Source organism: Cariama cristata, unplaced genomic scaffold (genome assembly GCF_000690535.1).
Source record: "Cariama cristata isolate BGI_N322 unplaced genomic scaffold, ASM69053v1 scaffold30644, whole genome shotgun sequence".
Lineage (NCBI taxonomy): Eukaryota > Metazoa > Chordata > Aves > Cariamiformes > Cariamidae > Cariama > Cariama cristata.
In genome coordinates this window covers 1-19,222 of record NW_009612813.1, presented here as the reverse complement: position 1 = coordinate 19,222, position 19,222 = coordinate 1, and the positions used below count along the sequence as shown (strand labels likewise).

Here is a 19,222-nt window from a genome sequence, read left to right as displayed (position 1 = left end):
TGAAGTTGGTTGGTTTTTTTTTCCCTAAAGATTATATTTTGTCCTCTAAAGTGACATATGGCTCCTATGCAAGTTAATACTCCCAGTGAATGTGTCACTGCCAGTTCATAAATACTTTAAGAGATAAAAAGCAGCTTGGTGAACAGCACCAGGCAGGAATGGGCTTCCTGCGCACAGCACCTGGGTACCAGTCGTTAGCCCAGGTCTGTCGGGAGGTGGCCAGGACGTGGGCTTTGGGGCAGAGAAGGCTTCTGGGTGTGGGGAAACATCTGCTCCTTGGAGGAAGGAGTGGTTGCTTTCTGGGAAATGTTTCAGCCTGGCTTTACTGTTAAGTAGGACTAAGGGTAACAAAAGTTGAAGAGGAGGATGATGTGGTCACCTGGGTCCAGTGGCCCAGAGAGAAGAAAACCTTAATGAAAAGCTGTAATCTCTTTCCTGACTCATGAAATATCAAAATATCAATATATATTCATGAAGTAGCAAAGGAAATATCCCAGTGCTGGTAAAGAGGCAGTCGGAGCGTTTCTTCCAGGGTGAAGGTGTGCCAGTTTGGGAGCTCTTGGCTCCTGGCTGCACCAGCTGACTGACAGAGATGGGCTTTTTCTATCTACTGAAATCAATAATAGCAAAATCAGTCCCCAGCCAAGCAACCCTTTTTTACAAGTGCAGTCAAATGTAACGTCAGACTTCTGTTTGATACGGGAAGCACACAGCTGAAGTCAGCCAGCTGCCGTGCAGGAGGCACGTTTGATTTACGTGAACTTGAACAGTTCTGCCCCTTAGAGCCTGATCCAGTACCTAATAATCACTTCTACCTCTAATAAAGTTAGAGTGCTAAAGCACTCTTATTTATGGTTTTCGGTATTGCATCCAAAGATGAGAAAACAGATTTAGAGCTGTAAGAGTCGTAAGAACATTGGAGGGATGAAAAAGTGAAAAAATATAGCCTTGCATCCAAGACATTATCTTTTTGCGCCAACACATTACAACAGTCTGTCTCTGCAGCAAAATTTCAGCTCCTGCAGTCAGTTTTTGCGTTTACACGTTACACATCAAAGTTATCCTGCACTGTACTCAGCCAGCTGAAGTAGAAGTTACCCGGAGGAGTCTAGCATGGACCTGCAAAGCAGTGCCCTTCTGGCTGCCAGGCTCACCCTGTCCCTCTGCTATCATCAAATTCCTACTGAAATCTGGACCCTGAAATACTCTGTGTGCTCTGCTCCCCAGACAGGGTAATTAAGAGAGAATCACTTGCCAAGGAAAGGTGGATCTCATTTGTTTAACTTACCTTAAGGATCAGACCTGGTGTCACACTACTGACCTGGATGTTTAGAATTTACTTGCATACGTGGTCTATCCTCTGCCCTTCTGGGCTGGGAGCAGGACCTTGATGCTGCTCTAAGCATCACGTTCTGCCAAGTCCTCCTGCCCCGGAGCCTGCAAGAACTGCCGGTACAGGGAAGCACATCGGTGCTTGTGCGCGCCATTATCTACCAAGCAAATGTCAGTAAGTTTTTCCAGCAACGCACAGATGAGTATTAATTTCTTCACCAAGGGCTGCAATATTCCCAGGTTACAGCAGTCTGAACATGGTTCATTTCATTGGGGAAACAAATGCCCTTTTTCCCAGTTCCCTGCTGATGAGGCTGATTGCCATCTCAGGAGGAACATTTCTATGGGAACCTCTTGAACAGATATTGGCAAAAAATATTGGGAAATACAGGATGCTTTGAAGATGCTCTGTAATAAAACAGTTCTTGCCTCATATTTGTTGCGTATTTAAGACCACTATTCAAGGAAGAACCTTGTTGTTTTCATCATTTATAGTTCAGCCAAGTCATTTAGGAAAAAATACTCTCGGTTGCTGGCGTGATCAGGTGCTGCGATGCACAGGAACCGGCAGTCTGCATCAGTAATCAGGTTAGAGTCAGCTGCCTCTGCCCTCCAGCTCACTCTGAAATGGCATGTAGTCTAATTAGTTATAGAAAGGATTTTACTGAATAGTTGTAAACAGATCTGAGGGCTTGGAATAAAATCAATCTGACTGTGGAAACTTTTCAGGATAATTATCAACTGTTACTGGCTGAGTGTGAAAGAGAGACCAAAGGACTTTTAACAGTGGGAAACTTGTAGCTGTTCTCTGCAGGGGGAAGGAGGGGGACAGAGGTTGTGAGGGTCCGGTGTCTAACCAGGGTCTTTTTGAGAGGGGGGATAAGGGGCTTCAGCTGGTAGGGAGACTGCCTTTAGAGGTGCTTTTTTTAGTGCTTTTGAATGTTTTGTTCTTTTCTGTAATGTTAATGATGCCCCAATACCTGAGGTACCAACACCCTCCGTAGTGGAGGGCACACATCCAACTGAACTGCACAGTGAAATGCTAATAATGATTTAAATTAAAAAAAAAAAAAAAAGGAACAATATTTGAAAGTTTTGAGCATGGTTTTATATAAAGGCATGTGTAAAAATTCTCTCTTCGCAGATCAGAATGGTCTTGGCTCAGACCTTCGCCGTCTCCCTACTGATGTAAGCACCAAAAATTGCGTGTCCTGGATAGGCAGGTCCTCACTTCCCTGCAAAGCTGCCCTGGCCGCCAGCCCCTCCTCGACCTGCTGCTTGACCCCACCTTCCCATTCATGGCAATGCCCCAGAATTCGACTGGAGAAAATGGCTTTTGTTTTGCACAGACATTCGATTTCTCCCACCCATCTCCTCCTCCCGGCGAGGCCGGCCGGACCTTCGATGCCCGGAGCGGGCGGGAGGCGTGTGGCACGCCGCTGAGCAACGGCACGGCGTCCTCCGGCACACCCAGCCCCTCTGACTCCTGCGCCGAACCTCTCTGCTCCAGCACCCCGGGAGAGGAGGATACCCAATTTGGCGAAGGGATTAAATACGTGTCGGACGAAGGGGAGGAACTGGCGTGTGGCTGGGGGGGGGTCAACCCAGTGAACGGGCGTGTGGCTGGGGGGGGTTCACCCCAGGGTGCCTACAGCTCTTTAACACGTCCAAGGGCGTCTTGTTCTTCCTCTGTGTGGCCTCCTTCCTGCAAGGCATGACGGTGAACGGCTTCATCAACACGGTCATCACCTCCATCGAGCGACGCTTCGACCTCCGCAGCTACCAGAGCGGGCTGATCGCCAGCTCCTACGACATCGCGGCGTGCGTCTGCTTGACCTTTGTCAGCTATTTTGGGGGGAACGGCCACAAACCGCGATGGCTGGGTTGGGGCGTGCTGGTCATGGGCTTGGGCTCCCTGCTCTTCGCCTTGCCCCACTTCTCCACGGGACCGTACGAGGCGCGTTCGGCGGCAGAGGTGGGCGTCTGCGGGGGGAACCAGAGCCTGCCCTGCGCCCAGGCTGCTTCCAGCCTCTCCGGCTACCGGTTTGTCTTCATGTTGGGGCAGTTCCTGCACGGGATGGGAGCCACGCCGCTCTACACGCTTGGTGTCACCTATTTAGATGAAAACGTCAAGACTAACTACTCTCCTGTGTACATTGGTGAGTCAAACAGGAGGGGCAGCTCGAACCCATGAGCTGGGCGATGGGAGGGAGAGCCGGTCCATCTGCCTTGGCACCGAACAGGCCACATTGAGCCGTTTCACAAGAGGTGCTCTCAGTCTTTTGTTCCCAGCAGTAGGCGAAGTGGTAATCGGAGGGAAATGGCAGCTGTTGGGGAGGTTTTGGTCATTTACAGGCAGGAACCGTAAGCACAGCTGGGTGTTTTCACTCCTGCAGCGCATGTCCTCCAGATCAGGAGGTGCCTCCTGCTCCCAGCACGGGGCCAGCTGGGGAGAGCCCTCCAGCTTGCCCCAGTCCGTGCGTGGCATTAGCATCGCTGGCAAACAACCACGAGGCCATACCCTGTCCGTGCAAGGGGACATCACCCCTTTAGTGCCATAGCACAGCAGGGACGGTCGCTGGCCTGCTCAGATACTGCTGGTGCAAAGCACAGCCAAGAGAAGAGGCTCGGCACACTCCTCTGTTCTGTATCGCTGATCACTTGGCAGTGGCCAAATACTTACAGTCCTATTTGGTGAAATTTCTAAAACGGGTGGCCTTTTAGCAATTTCAAATTTTAGCAGTCTGCCCATACTATTGTATCAGAAGGTAGTGCAGGGACAGAAAGAGATCACAAGGAGGTCATCAGTAAGTTGATGATCTTTCCACGGCAGCAAACCAAAATAAGTGCCGGTGGTGCCGCTTTTAGCGTAGACATTGAGTATTGTCGGTGGGGATACAACGCCGCTGCTCGTCATGCCGGCAGTTGGGATGTGGCAGCGGGTTCAGCTACAGCCCTGCTAAATATGGTTTTCCACTGGACCAATTTCACCTGCCCCATGTTATAAAAATTCCCAGGTTAGATGCAAAAGTTTCCCTGGGACGTAAGTGTGGGATGAAAACTTGTTCAAACCGTCTGGCTTTGTTTCTCAGCGGCTTAGGGCGAGGGGTGTGAGGAGGCAGGAGGCTGAGCATCCCGGGTCCAGGGGGGAATTGGGCCACTACGGTGGGGCAGGGGGTGCTGGGCACCGACAGCGCTCCGCAGCATCCTGGCTGAAACGCTGCTGGGGTCTAACACGGTTTGGTTTCCCTTTCAGCTGTTTTCTACACTGCTGCAATCCTTGGGCCTGCAGCGGGTTATCTGGTAGGAGGAATGTTTCTAAATATTTATACTGAAATTGGCAGAGAGTAAGTCCCTAAAAAATAATCTTGTTCCTTTTCCTTTATGCTATATGTTTCCTTTGGGGTGAAAAAAAATAAATAACGATAATAATCTGGAGAAATGACCTGGTGGCTGGGTGGAAACATGCCCATGGTGTTCAGCAGTGTTTCTGCGGGGGGGGCGCCGAGGCTGGAAGGGTGGCTTGTGTTAGTGCTGTTTCTGGAAGAAAATTGCTGACAAACCTGTCAGCTTCAATCCCTCCTCACGCTGCGCTGCCTGCGCTAATGAGGCTCTGAGCAGCAGGTGAATTTTTTGAATGAGTTCCCTGATGAGGCAAGGCTTCCAGCAGTGCTGCCTGTCCTCCCGGTCAGCCAGCCAGGATGCTTCGTCCCTCCTTGCTTTTTCATATTTGTAATTTGTTCTTATCTCCTTACAGGCTCTTTGGCAGATGAATGGGTTAAAAAGGGGGAGCGGGTTTGCAGGGGAAGGAATGGGTTCTTTCCACCAGTTTTCTTGCAAAGGGTGGCTCTGGGGTGGAACAAGGGTCGTAACAACCCCCAAAGCACAAATGAAATGGGGAGAGGTGAATGTGCGAGCCAGAGATTAAAGGAGAATTAAAGGATGTAATGTCCTGGACTCTGTTGTGCTCTTTGGTAAGGCAGGCAGTGCTGTGGTGTGGCAGGAGGGATGGTGGCTGCGGCATCCCCAGCAGATCACCATGGGAGTGGCCAGAGCTTGGTTTCCTTCACTGATGTTCCCCCCGTGTCCCCCCAGCCCCTGCCAGCTTCAATGAGAGGCACGCCAAGCTGTCCCGCTCCGTTTCAAACCGCCACCTCTCTCCCTTGTGTCCTTTTGGCTTTGTTTCTTACAGGATCGACATCACCCCGGAGAACATGCTGTGGGTGGGGGCATGGTGGATCGGCTTCCTTGGGGCCGGAGCAGCCTCCCTCCTCATCTCCATCCCCATCCTGGGCTACCCCCAGCGCCTCCCAGGTACGAGGCTCCGCCACAGCTCAAGGGGATCGGGGCTGGGACTGCACGGCACTCACGCTCACCTAGGGGCTTATATCTTTATGTATGCATGTAGTTGGTGACACGGGGGTAGAGGAAGAGCTTCCAGTGTTTAAATTGTAATTCCTCCTTGGGTTTCACCCTCATGGCTTTCCAGCTGCCTCTTTTCCTGCTCCTCCCTTGCAGCCGTTGGCAGAGGGACAACGTCACGTTGCATTTTCCCCCTGCAAATCCATTTTCCCCCTGCTTCGGTAGCATCTGCATCCCGTGTCTCACGTGCTCCTTGTTCCCGTTTGCCTCTCATTTTCAGGATCCCAGCGGTATATCGTTATGAGGGTGTCAGAGGCTCATCAGCTAAAGGATGGGAGCCACAAAAAAGCATCGGATCCGGACTTTGGGAAAACAGTTAAAGATCTGCCTCGGTGAGAAAACCACCCCATGCCTGAGGTTCAGGGTGCCCTCCCCAGAAGCGAGAGCGATGGGCCCAAGCTGAGCTTGCTTTCTGCGGTGCGAACCAAAAGGTTTTGCCCGTCTTCAAGCGTAGCAATGAGGCTTTCTCGCAGATGAGGTTGCAAAGTGACTGGGAGCTCTCGGCAAATGGGGTGAACTAGAAATGGTGCTGGGGATCGTGTGGAAGAGCAGGGGACAAATGGCTGGTCTTGTCTGTGGTTTTCAGAAGCTCACGTCCACGTGTGAAGATCCACATGCAGTCACATGGAGCACGCTGAGTTTCACCGAGAGTGGCTTGGTGCCAGTCTTTGGGTGATAGGAGATGCACAGGCGTTGCCATCTCATTCTCCCTCCCCAGTGGCATCGCTTCTTCTGGTCTGCTTGTGTCTGGCCTCACCTGGCCTAATTGGGTGTTGTCCAACATCTCCTTCTCTCCATCCCCGTGGGGCTTTTCTTCCTTTCCTCTGTTTTTGCTTGTGTTAGATCCTTGTTTTCTCCTTTTAATGAGTAAAGAGAGGAAACAAAAGCTGCGACTTACAGCTCCATTCCAAATCCAAGGAACAAGATATCCTGCACTGAAGCTTTCAGTTCCCTTTCTCTTTTATTCTTAGTTTCCTTTTTTTTTTTCCTTTTGCCTTTGCATCTTCCAGCCACCTTTTATGTGTTACTTCTTCTTATCTCTCCTGCAAAGCGGTGACACGGCAGCGTGCTTAATCACAGGGCCACTGCTCGGCTCTGCGGTGGGGGCGAGCGTGCTGCGCCAAGGGAGCTTTGGTAGGAAATGGTTTAAAGGGATCCTGGGTGGGAACAAGCGAGTGGCCAAGATAAAATGTGGTCTTTTAGCCTGGAAACATTTGCTATGGATCTTTGAAATCTTTTATGATTTTTTTTTTTTTTTGTGTTGAGTTGTGTTTAAATGGAAGGCAGGGGGAGAGGTGCTGCTTTATTTACAGCTTGGGTTTAGCTGATGTGCAAGCTCTGGATGTTTTGGAGAGATCTGGGTATCAATTCCTTTCGGAGCTTGCAGTCAATAAGGGGATTTTTCTTTTTTGCATTTCTGCCAGGACCGTTCTTAGGGAAGAGTTTGCATCCATGTGTGACGGCTGCTCCGTTGAAAGGCAAACATTCAATGTTGCCAAACCTCGTGCTGCTGCCAGCAATTACTTCTGAACTTTAGTTGTGGTATTTGCCTTTGTGCTGGCAGAGGAGGGTTGAAGCAGGTGCTGGATACGGGAGTTTTCAGGAGCAGTCGATCCGTGTTGTGTCAACGCAACTACTCACATTGGCCTGAAATTCTTGGAGACTTCGTAGGAAGTTTACCAGGGGTTAAGGCAGTTTTCTGAAGAATATTGCATTGAACAGATTTCAGTACTGTTATTAAATGGCATTCTTGACTGGGTGCCATTTTCCAAAGTCATGGCTTATTCTCCACACGGAAATTAAATTCAAAACTTGCATTTAAATAATGATAAGGTTATGACTAAAACCAACACAAACAGGGTAGCAGAGAAGGATGAAATTCAGTGGTTGATGCTTTTATTGCTTATCTGGAGCAAGACTCCCTCTGTTTCTCGGTGAAGGCTGTCTGACGGCAGGTACAGAGGCAGTCCTCTCCTGGGAGCATCTTCTTTCACCCCTCATTCCTGAAGAACAAATACCTGAAAGTGGGCAACTCACATCAAACAAATCAGATCAGTCCAGACCTTAGTGTGGTTTTTGTTTGAAAGCAAAAGCCCAACAGACTTTTGTGTTCCCTGGTTTTGATTAATAGAAGGGAAGTGCCTTAAAGGCTTGCTATTCTGGAAACTTGCATGAAAGAGGAGATCACATCTGTGTGTGCTGCTCTTGGGGACACGTGGACCAGGCTGGAGAGTGAGGCCAAAGGACACTGTTGCTTTTGTTTTAGTGAGGGATCAGATGCTACACATTTTCTCAGCGTACGGACAGTAAAAGTCTCACAAAGATAAGCAGAAATACTGATAAAATAAAATACTGTTCCATGCCATCAGGTCCTTTCTAAGCAAACTTAATGAATTTCTGTATTCACAGTGCTGGCTAAGAGCAGGAGCTTACAGGAATGCAGCGCGTACAGCTTAATCCTCTGCCCTGAAGAGACTTCTGTCTTAATTCTTGTGTCGAAAAGGCTGATAAAATAGCATTTTCCTTTCTCTTGTTCCATATGATTGCTCTTGTGAAATGACGTCTGCTGTCAGTGCAGAGGGATTCAAACAGAAGACATGTAGAGCTGTGCTAGGAGAGGAGGCTTTGTCCTAGGGAGCTACAGGACAGAGTTTGTGAGGATCACTCACTGGTCTGTCAAGCCCGGATCTTCAACATGAGAAGCTGCAGACAATATTTCACTCATCCCTTTTGGATTAAGTGGCAGAATGGGGCCCTCCGCTCCCTTGGTGGTGGTGAGAGAAGGTGTCCTTTTGTGCTGGAAAAGTCCCTGATGACATGCTCTGAGATTGCATAAATATTCATCTATCGTTAATGACTCATTAGCTTGTGGCCGTACTCTGTTACGGTCTGGGGTGTCCTAGGCATGCAAGTGTTTCGCAGAGGAGCAGGCTCTGATTGTACAGGTGGTCCCAACCTACTCAGCAGGACCATCACATGAGGAAAGAGTACATGTATGTGCCCATATCAGTAAAGACTTGCAGGATCAGGCTTTTGTAGATGGTGGGATTCTTCTCTTGATGGTGCTGAGCCTCCTAAAGTCCCTTTGGCTGCAAGAACTGAGGACAGTTAAGCCTATTTGAGAGTTAAGTGGTTTCTAGGTGTGTTTAAAAGTCCTACCGATAGCAATGAAAAGGTCTGTGTTGACTTTGGTAAGGTTTTATATGCCATAGCTCCTCACAACTACATCTTCTGTCTACAAACAGATTAAATTACGTGAGCAAATCCTTACGTTCAGTGCTGAAAGGAGTTCCTCTGCATTTTCCTACCTGCAAGTCTAACCTGTAAGCTTTGGCCAACAGGCACAAAGTCACACTAGTGCCAGGGGACAACTCCTCTCTTTTCCCTTGAACTGTAAAAAGATGAAGGCATTGTACATTTTCTGCATCAGCCACAAGGTCCACAAGTGTTTTGTCACTACGAGATTAGTCTTTGTGCTTCTAAATAAAGCACAGCCAAAAAGATCGTTCCTGGGAAACAGTTTAGTAAATTAAACTAATCCCAGCAGCTAGGCAATGGTTAGTGTAAAGCCCCCTCTCATCACGGTGTAAGAATGTGTGGTATTCCTGTCTTTCAGCTTCTTTGTTCTTTTGGTATAATGAAATTCTCCACTTTTTGTGGGTAAAGTGGCGTAAATCTGATGCTGAGCCGCAGCACGTCTCTCACTGAGTTATACTACAGTAGATTTTCTCGGATTTCACATTTCCTCCAAAACAGTAGGGGGTAAGTGACTGTGCCTTTCAATTCAGCCAGCATCCCACAGCATCCCTGTCGCTGCCATCGCTGTGGGATGACGGGTTTGTGCCTGTCTCAGAAATGAGGTGATCTGTGGTACTGGTCTGAGCTAGGCTTAGGGAACGTCATGCAGCAGAATTTCAAGCTCGTTACAAAACACCCCCTGCAAAGCAATGTCAACCTTCTTAGTCCAATATCCAAGATAGTGAGAGATAATTGAGAGCAGCCCATGTGCCCGAGGGCCTTTCTGTGTCTTGGAGATGGAATTGTTGCTGGATCATCTTTCTGCATATAAATGATACATGGTAATTTTTCAAACATATCTATAGCCCTCTCTTAAATCCCAGTGGGTCAAAAATAAAATGCATTTGCTCAACTTGTACATTAATCTTAAAGTAAAACTGTGCTTAGATTGTGGGAGAAAGAATGCTTTCTGTTTTCCAGTGGGATGTAAGGTGTCTTGGAACTGTTTTGTCCATATAGAAAGACTTGCTTGGTATTTCCCCTGAGGTGCAAAACATCCGTGGTTATCAGCGATTGTCATTCTAATGAGGACATGGGTGCACAGGAATAGCACGTGCGGATGTGAGGATGTAACACAACTTTGTTCCCTGCTCTTGGTTGAGTCAAAAGTCCCATGATAACTACCATCAGGGACTAATAAGACCTTGAAATAATTGAGATTTGGTGAGGAGTAGTGTCCTTTCAGTATTGCCACATTCAGGAATGGAAAATACTCAGCCTGACCCTAAATGTTGGAAAATTACCACTGAAATCATCCATATAGAAGTTGTGGGCACTCTGAGTGTGAATTATATCACACACACACTGCTGGTATCCAGTCCCCAAATTGAACATGCACATGAGATAAATAGACCCATCTGGTACCCTCATGAAATCCACAAAGAAAAGTCCCAGATTATTCCGTCCTGGTTTAGGAGTTTGGTTGATGTTCCTCAGATTCCCTTGGTGGTTGGCTGTAGCCAACAGGGCTATAAAAGACTGCCAGGGTAAGCATGTCTGTTGGGTGCCTGAAGATAGTCAGGACAACACCCAGTAGGAACAAGAGCCAGAGCAGGTTGGCCCATGAGAGGCATTATACGTAAAGGCAGAGTTCGAGGGCAAACTTGATGCCCACGGGCAATGGAGACTGTCTCCACAAAGCACCAACGTCTGCTCCGTGCAGGTTACAGAGGGAGAGGTGAGGGTGTCCTCAGCCTCCTTCCTTGGCTGGTAGGACTCGGTAAGTGTAAGCGGAGAAGCTCACTGCTCTTTCAAATGCCAATCGGCTCCCTTTTGGGTTTTTTCTTTCAAAGAGACACAGCATGATGGGATGCTGCCTTGTCTTACACATCCTTCTGACTTGAAGGTACAGGACAGACCTGAAATCAAAATGTGCCATAGTGATTCAATTCCAGCATATTTGTCCTTCCCAGATCAGTACTGCTGCTTCTGAAGAACCCTACCTTCATCTTCCTCTGCCTGGCGGGAGCGACCGAAGCCACCCTCATTGCTGGGATGTCCACATTTGGACCCAAGTTCCTGGAGTCTCAGTTTAGTTTAAGTGCCTCTGAAGCTGCTACCTTCTTTGGTAAGGAAACCAGGTTTTTACAATGTTTTCCCATTTTGCCTACAAATACAAGAGCACTGTAGCTCATTTAGAATGGAGACAAACACGCTTTGCAGTTCATTTACAGAGCAGTTATCATCTTCAGCTATTACTCAGGATCGTTTCCCGTCAGCACATCTGTACCAAGTGCATTTTCAGAGCTGTATCTACTGACATCGGGAAGAAATGCGTCACTTCTGTAGCCGTCTGTTACCCTCTAGAGGAAGGCAAAATAATTGTAGTCTGTTCCTTCTAGTGCATTACCAGGAAACATTAACTAAACGTTTCCTCTAACAAGAGATGTCTGAACTGTGGGGGACATGTTTTGTCAGCATCCCGAAACTGGGAAGGTCCTCACTTAGCTGCTGTATTGTAGACCAAGGAAGTGGTGTCCAACAAGCATCAATGCTCATGACGTGCTCCTCAAAAAGTCTGTTTTAAGATCTCTGGATAGGAAAAGCTGCCTTAGCAGGCTCATGCCACATTACCTGAGCTCTTACAGAGGACCACTTGCTGTAGTAAAGTCCACTGAACTCCCACCAAGAAGCCACACAGCAACCAAGGGGTTATTCTCATGCAGACACACTGCAGTTAATGTATTCAGACATGAAAACTCCTTGCTGACATTTCTAAACTTGCTTGTGGTTTTTTTTTTCTTTTCCCTTTTTTTCAGGTTATCTAGTTGTGCCAGCCGGAGGGGGAGGCACATTCCTGGGAGGATTCCTTGTGAATAAATTTAAACTCCGTTGTTCAGGAATCATCAAATTGTGTTTACTTTGCACAGTGTCAAGTCTGCTGGCTATATTCATTTTTTTTATTCACTGCCCTAACATGCCGATGGCAGGAGTAACCCAGATGTACGAGGGAAGGTAATAACAATCATCCCATCTGTCTTGTGCTGCGTGGCCCTGGTCAGAACAGAAGGATAACTCCAAATACACGGTGCTGCTGGTGGTCATGTGTGAATGTGTTGGTGGTGGAAGGTGATGTCCAGTCAGTCTTACAGGCAGACACTGAGGGTGAGACCCAGAATACAGATGTCCTAATTTTTGCATCTAGTTGGAGTTTAGGGAAGAGGCTCCCTCTTTAGTGAGGGAGGGGAGATCAGCGGCACCAGAGTGTGAGATATTCCACTCTTCAGTTGACTTCACAGGGTCCCCCATCTCTATCCACTGGGATAAACTGGACTAAAAGTGGGAATCGCCTCTCCAAATGGAGATGTGTCCCTCTGAGCTGCTCACTTAAACTCCCTTGGGGGCTGTGGGAAAGAGACAGCTCCAGGGCACGATTCCTGTTCATGGTTAAAATTAGGTGAGATGAAACCCTTCCCAAGCCTGGCTTTTTGCTGCTTGGGGATCCACCACATGTCCTACCATCCTCCCTTTTCCTTCTCTTGTTCTACCCATTTCCTCCTGGAAAATGCTGTTCAGTGTCTCCCCGCTGACTGCTCCTGTGTTTCCCTTAGTGCTTTGCCTGGTGGCCACCTAAACCTGACGGCAGCCTGCAACGCCGAGTGTGGCTGCCTGCAGGAGACCTACAGCCCTGTCTGCGGGAGTGATGACATTATGTATTACTCTCCCTGCCATGCCGGCTGCAAAAAAGTATCCGAAAACCTCAGGAATGGCAAGAAGGTATGTCTGAAAGCGCCGTGTATTAACAAGATGGGGGCACATCTTTGGAGTCATTTGGCTGGCTCTGCAAAAGTCTCTGCAGGTTTAAGCTTTGCTGCAAGTCAGTGTAAAAGCCCAGTGCAGGATGGATGCTCTCAGGTACCACTTGGGATGAAGGCAGAAGGTACCCTGAGGTTGCCCTGCTGTGCTTCTCTCAATAAGTCCAACCAGTTTTGCCTCACTCTGGATCAAACTGCGCTGAAATCCGTGGTAAATCAACCAGGCAGGCGGGAAGCTTGGTAGGCACCTAATTCCTGTCCCAATGCTTGTTTTGGGTCTTTAATGAACGAGATGCACCTCCTCATCCTTCCAATATGTCGCTCACAGAGAGAGGCAAAGGCTTCAGAAGGGTAATGATGACGTTCAGCATTCAAGGGCTGCCTGGCAAAGTTAATCTCTCTTATTTAATAACCTGTTTTGAAATAGAGGTGTGTCAAGAATGCAGCTTGATTTCTGCTTCGCTCTGCTCTGGGAGTGAAACCACCTGATTTCTACCCTCCCTGAATTTCTTTCTTTTTAAAGCTTTGACTATCTCCATGCTCTCCCTGGCAAACCACCCACTGACCTTTCTTTCCCAGGTCTATCATGAGTGTAGCTGCGTTCAGAAAACCCTCCTGCCCAGCCCGGGCGATGCTGAGGCAGGGAAATGCACCTCCTCTTGCGCAAAAAGGCCCCTGCTCCTCTTCTTCATGTTCGTGGTGATCCTCTTCACCTTCCTGAGCAGTATTCCTGCCCTGACTGCCACTCTGCGGTAAGCACGGGATTGCCTCATCCTCCGCCAGTGCTGCGGGAAGCCCCAATATCCCCCTCTCCGCTTTATCCTGCTGGCTCAAGCCATGGGGAAAGTGTGATGGGAACCACCTCGTTACTGGCAGCCTGGAGACATCAGGACTAATTCCCTTCCCTGTCTAGGTGGGAAAGCAAATTTTAGCGTTGGCGGCTCTGTCCTCTGACACGGGGGACACACCTGTGTCCTGGTTTACAGCGGGGGGGACACACATTGCAGGGGGGTGAGCCTCCATCTCCCGAGGTTTGTGTGCATGGCTTTGTGAGGGTAGGCAGGAGCCGTACAGCCCGGCAGCATTTTTTAACAATGCCCTTTTGTTCCCCAGGTGTGTCTCCGACAGGCAAAGGTCATTCGCGCTTGGGATCCAGTGGATTGTAGTACGAACGCTAGGTATGGAACAGAGTGAATTTGTGCATCGTTATTTCCCCAGGGAGGTGGTGGAGTCACCATCCTTGGAGGTGTTCAAAAAACGTTTAGATGTGGCGCTTCGAGACATGGTTTAGTGGGTTTAGCGGGCATGGTGGCATCGGGTATATGGTTGGACTTGATGATCTTTGAGGTCTCTTCCAACCATAATGATTCTATGATTCTGTGATATGGTCCGCTGGCTTTGTGAAGTGTGTGCCAAGCTGTTAACGAAGAGTAAAACATGTTGGGTTGGAAAAGAAGGGGGTAGGACATGTGCTGTTGAAAGGAGGATGCTGTCTCTTCTTTGCTGTCATTCAGAAAAACCTAATTCACTTTGCATACGATTTGCAAACTGAACAAAGGGTTCTGTAACACATCACAGGTGGGGTAGAGGAGCAATGTCCTGGCAACGTGTCCTTATTTTAAGCAAAAAGGAGCAGAGGCCTTGAAGCTCCTGTGTATGTCTTTTGGCTGTTGTGCAACATGTAGGTCAGGATGGTCAAAAGACCTACTGGCCTCTCAGGTCGTGAAATTCAGTGTAGTTTGGATACCTCATGGCTCTAGATGTTGCAGGATGAATTTGCTTAATCACGGTAGCAGCAGAGACGGATGCTTTTCTGCAAGCTCCTTGCGTCTTGCAAGGCTGCTGCATAGGTGCTGCCCAAACTGAAGGTCCCCTCTCTCTTCCCGCAGGAGGCATCCCCGGCCCCATCGCCTTTGGGTCCATGATTGATAAATCCTGTCTGCTCTGGCAGGACCAGTGCGGCGAGCAAGGTTCTTGCTACGTTTACCAGAACTCAGCCATGAGCCGATACACCCTCATCGCCGGACTCGTCTACAAGGTGATGCTACCTGTTAACTTCACTCTCTGACAAAGCAAGCAGGTCTTTAGGAGACAGCGTTTTGCTCTGGGAGAGAATTTTACAAAATTGGGTTGTCCTGCTCTGCCCCTCCCCAGCCCAAATCAGACCTTCACACAAGAGATGTTCTCAGGGAAGGCAAAAGCTCCGTTTGCTTCTCGCCACGTAATGGTGCTCCAGGCACCATCATTCTCTGAAATTCCCGTTACTTTCTAGGCTTACAGCTTCTGTTGCATGATATGAAATATGTCCTCTTCTCCCAACACTTATCGAGGTGATTTTTGCTAGAAATGGTGTAAAATATATAACTGCAGTGTGTTGGTGAGAGTGAGGGATGGCATTGTGGGCAGGGCAGGCTGTAAATAACCATTCCCCGATCGCTGCTAGAAAAGAAGAGAGCTTAGCTCTGGGTTTCTTATTTATTAACTGAAAGCCATCATTTTAACTGCTCCCAAACAAGCACTTGCCCTGGACAGTAGTGTCTAGCAGTTACTGTGATAAAGAGGCTTTCAAAAGCCTTCCAGCAAACGGCTCAGGCGGTGCTGGTCCACACAGCACTGTGCTCCAGGTGTCCATGTGGGGCGGACAGTTTCCCAAATTCTCACTGTCCCATTGCTATGGGGCTGGCTAAATTCAGATTTATTCCCCCCCCCCGCCCCCAGCTCTGTGTGCTGGTCTGCTGTCCAGGTTGGCCTTCACCATCATCTCCTCCACAAAGCTTGGTTAGTAAATCTCATTCCAAAGGAGGGCTAGGCGCCTGGTTTTGGGGGGAGCAGAGAGTAATGGGATGTCTTCATGGCTGCAGGTGCTTGGGACAACCTTCTTTATAGTCGCCTGTTTGCTCTACAAACCCCCGGCACCAGAGTCGACTCCGGGCAGCTCGGATGCATCTGAAAATGGCAACAGTGACCTCCAGGAACGCAAACCTTCGCTGCCAGCAGAAGATATATAGCGCTGTACGCGTGCAAGTGACTTTCTCACTCTCAAAAATACAATGAGAAGATGTTATGCAGTCCCCAGAGGTTTTTAAATTAATAGTAATGTGATAACTTTTTTTAGTTCAAGATAAATAATTTAATTAACGACTGGTGTGCTTGCTATTTTCTTAACAGCAGAAAGCACATTTAAAACTGTGCGCTGATGCCACATGCAGTTATTTAATTTTATTTAAAGGGCTACTGTAGCTTTATTCTATGTCTGTGACAAGCAAGGACCGCATTCTCCACTCGTGGAAATAAGCACCGGTAACTCCAATGGAGCATGTGAGGTTTGAAGCACCAGAGGATCTGGACTGGTATCTCAGTTGTAAAGCCAACTGTAGCAAAACTTCTGTTGAGACTTCCTAAGCCTGAAAAAAGCCCTGCTGTCCTGCAGTCTGCATCGCAAAGAGGACGACTGGCCCTTAAACTGCAAAGTAGCCGGCCCCGATAGCGTCCTCCTCCTTCCTGTGACACACAGCATCGCTCCTTTTGTTCAGGAGCAGGTTATCTACTTATGCAAATTCATATTACTGTGCAATGGGAGATAGGTTTGAGAGATTTGTCTAGCAAATTCGTCAGTACACTACAGGCAGCCATCCCCGAGAGCTGCCGAGCACTGTACGTTCACTGCCTCATTTCACTGCAGGGTTTACAGCGTGGTGACACTTCTTTTTTTTTTTCTTTTTCTTGTGTTATTTAAAGGTGATGCCTTTTGTAATGTACTGTGCAAAACTTGAACTTACTTCTTGCTGTTTGTTGGGTGCGGGAAGACATGAGATGCAGATCTATGCAATGCTTCTCTTCGGTTGCTCTGTAAAGACACTGGGTTTGGGTGGATGAGAAAAGTCAGGATGAATTTAATTTGTTTCTAGACTGCTAGCTTAAGGGAGAGCTTGCTCGAGCAGCAGACTGCCTTGTGGAAAGGAGATGCTGACTTGTAACTGGCCTGCTTGCAAGTAGAAAGAGCGGCGTTCCCAAAATGACCTTTGAATGTGCACTTCAATATTGACCAGGACCTTTCTGAGGGGGAAAAGTGGAATTTGGGCAGGCGTATGTCTGGCTTCCCTCTCAACCCAGATCAGGCCAGGTTAGTGCTTAGTCTGCCTATGTTTGCACAGCCACACGATCCAGGTACAGCTCCAGGCAAGGGCTGGGGTTGGCCCCTGGAGTCCTACACTGTATAAACCGCGTTCACGGGGATGGGACCTACCTTACTGAGCTCCAAAACTGGCACTTCTTTTGTGCCAGCTGCTACTTAGAATTACTGTGTAGATGTTTTTCTATATTTTGTGTGTTTATGCTTTAATAAACGGACACCAGATGGGCATTTGTTTCCTTCGTTAGCAAAGGACTAACTCTGAGTGGAGGCAAAGCTGTTCTCGTTGCAGACTGGGATGGTGGTGCTGGGAGCGTGGTCCATCCTCAGGTCGATGGCAGTCAAGAAAGCAGCTTCTTCTGTTCACAGATCCCCTTCCACCAAAGCCAGGTAGCGACCTTCCCGCTTCCAAAGCCCCTGTTTCCCAGCCCCCATCAAGTGCTGGGAGAGACTTGAGCATCTCCAGTAACTGCTGGAAAAACTGGAAGTGCTGAGGATGAGATGGAGGGTGGCTTTTGAACATGGGCAGCTGGTGCAGCTTTGATAGGACACAGCGTGCAGGAGAGCCCTGTTTTTCCAGGGAGGCAGGATAAGACCCACTGATGCAGGAGTTAACCCCAACACCCCTCAAACACCAAAGGCTTCTTCACAACCTCCACCTGGGTTTGGAGCTACCTGCAAACACCAGCCTGTCCCCAGGCCTTGCCCAGCGATTGCCCTTCCCAGCTTACAGATGCTTTGGGTACAAGCAGGGATCTTAGATGGGGAAAGTGCATGAATGTATTTTGGGAACATATTTTATGTATGATGTATTAATGAAAGGTAGAAGTTTTTCTTCAGATATACATATATATATGGATATTGCAATGCAATTCCAGTGTTTATAAAATGAGCTTCATCTCAGCATGTTGTTTCCAGAGCAAAAGAAAAGCTTGTGCGATTCTGGGCATTTGTTTATTATGTGGGGAACTTAAGTAAGCAGGAACAAGGTGTTACTGTTCCATAAACAGGTTACATAGGTGTATAGATAAAATATTTGAAAGTATGTTTTCCAGTCTCATATGAAGTATTATATTGCTATAAAAGCATAGAAATATAATCTGTATTTCACGGGTACTTGTGTGTGTGTTTTTCATCAGTTGTCGCCCTTTCCCAGCCACTGTTCTCAGCAGGGGTGGGCTGGGTCCACGCTGCCTGGGAAGCCCATGCCACAGAGCCTCCTGCTATCGGGGTCAGGGCCACCCCGTGGGGGTCCAGACCTCACTGGAGGTCATCGTGGTGTCCCCGAGGAGGAGAGTTTGGATTCAGGTTTGTGCCTAAATTGTAGTGTTATTAAAGTCCCTTGTGGATACAGGAGCTGCAGGCAGCATCGTCTGACTGGTGGGACCGCGGGTGACACTGAGACCCTGTGGGTTGGTGTCTCCACTCACCTACCCTCTCCTCCTGAGACAGAGGTTAATTGTGTTTGGAGGCAAAACGAGGTTTTTTGGTTGCTGGGGAAGAAGAACGAAGAAGGCAAGGTAATACCTTTGCTGCCCTCCTTTGTCCATAGACCGACCCCGTTAAAGCCGTGGCGTTTCTCCCAAACCTACACTACGCGAACGAGGTCAAAGTCCCGCATCACCTGTGGTTTGCTTAGGGGGTGGTTCATCCCATTAACGAATACAAACAAACAGTGGTTGGTATTGAGGAAAAGCCACAGGGAAGTAAAACTAATGAGCACCCAGAAGGGAGTCCAAGCTGAAAGAACTGAGTGTTATTTATTGTAGACAAAAACCCAGGCAGTCAATGAGCCATTTTTCTCTAGTGAAGAGTTTGTTCGGAAGCTTCCTGGAGGTTTTAAAATGACAGCAAATAAAAGCTTTGAGAGTGATACCCAGATGGTTTTGCAGAGCTTCCTACCCTTTTCCTGCTGCTATAGCCTCTCTGCTCTGCCCGGGTGTGCAGAAGACCCTCGATACCTGCCCTCGCGGCAGCTGCACCCCCTCGGCTTCCCGTGCCCCCTCCCCTGCGTCCCGACCTTCCTCCTTGCCATAGACGGGAGCAAGAGCAAATTCTGCTAATTCACCTTTTATATTTAGATTAATATAATTCAAGAAAGGGGAAAACAAAAGAAAAAAAAAGAAAAAAAGAAAAAAAAAAAAAACAAAAAAAAAACCCAAAAACCAAAAACCAACAAACCATTGATTGGCATCAGTCGAAGAAGAAACCCCCTTATTTTCAGAGAGGCTCAGAGCCCTTCCCCGCCCGTGGCCGTGGGTCAGGGCTCGGCGTGGGGCGCGGG

General features: G+C 48.3%; 1 protein-coding gene across 1 annotated transcript; it reads left to right on the top strand.

The window, feature by feature from the left end:
• The first annotated feature begins 2,630 nt into the window (after positions 1-2,630).
• SLCO4A1 (solute carrier organic anion transporter family, member 4A1) lies at positions 2,631-16,136 on the top strand. The gene is made up of 12 exons (XM_009698788.1): positions 2,631-2,911; positions 2,947-3,491; positions 4,589-4,679; positions 5,525-5,646; positions 5,975-6,086; positions 10,965-11,119; positions 11,811-12,006; positions 12,603-12,768; positions 13,386-13,558; positions 13,920-13,984; positions 14,696-14,844; positions 15,668-16,136. Exons 1-12 carry the CDS (start codon positions 2,631-2,633, stop codon positions 15,812-15,814), a joined length of 2,202 nt encoding a protein of 733 aa, XP_009697090.1. The 3' UTR covers positions 15,815-16,136.
• Positions 16,137-19,222: the final 3,086 nt, after the last annotated feature.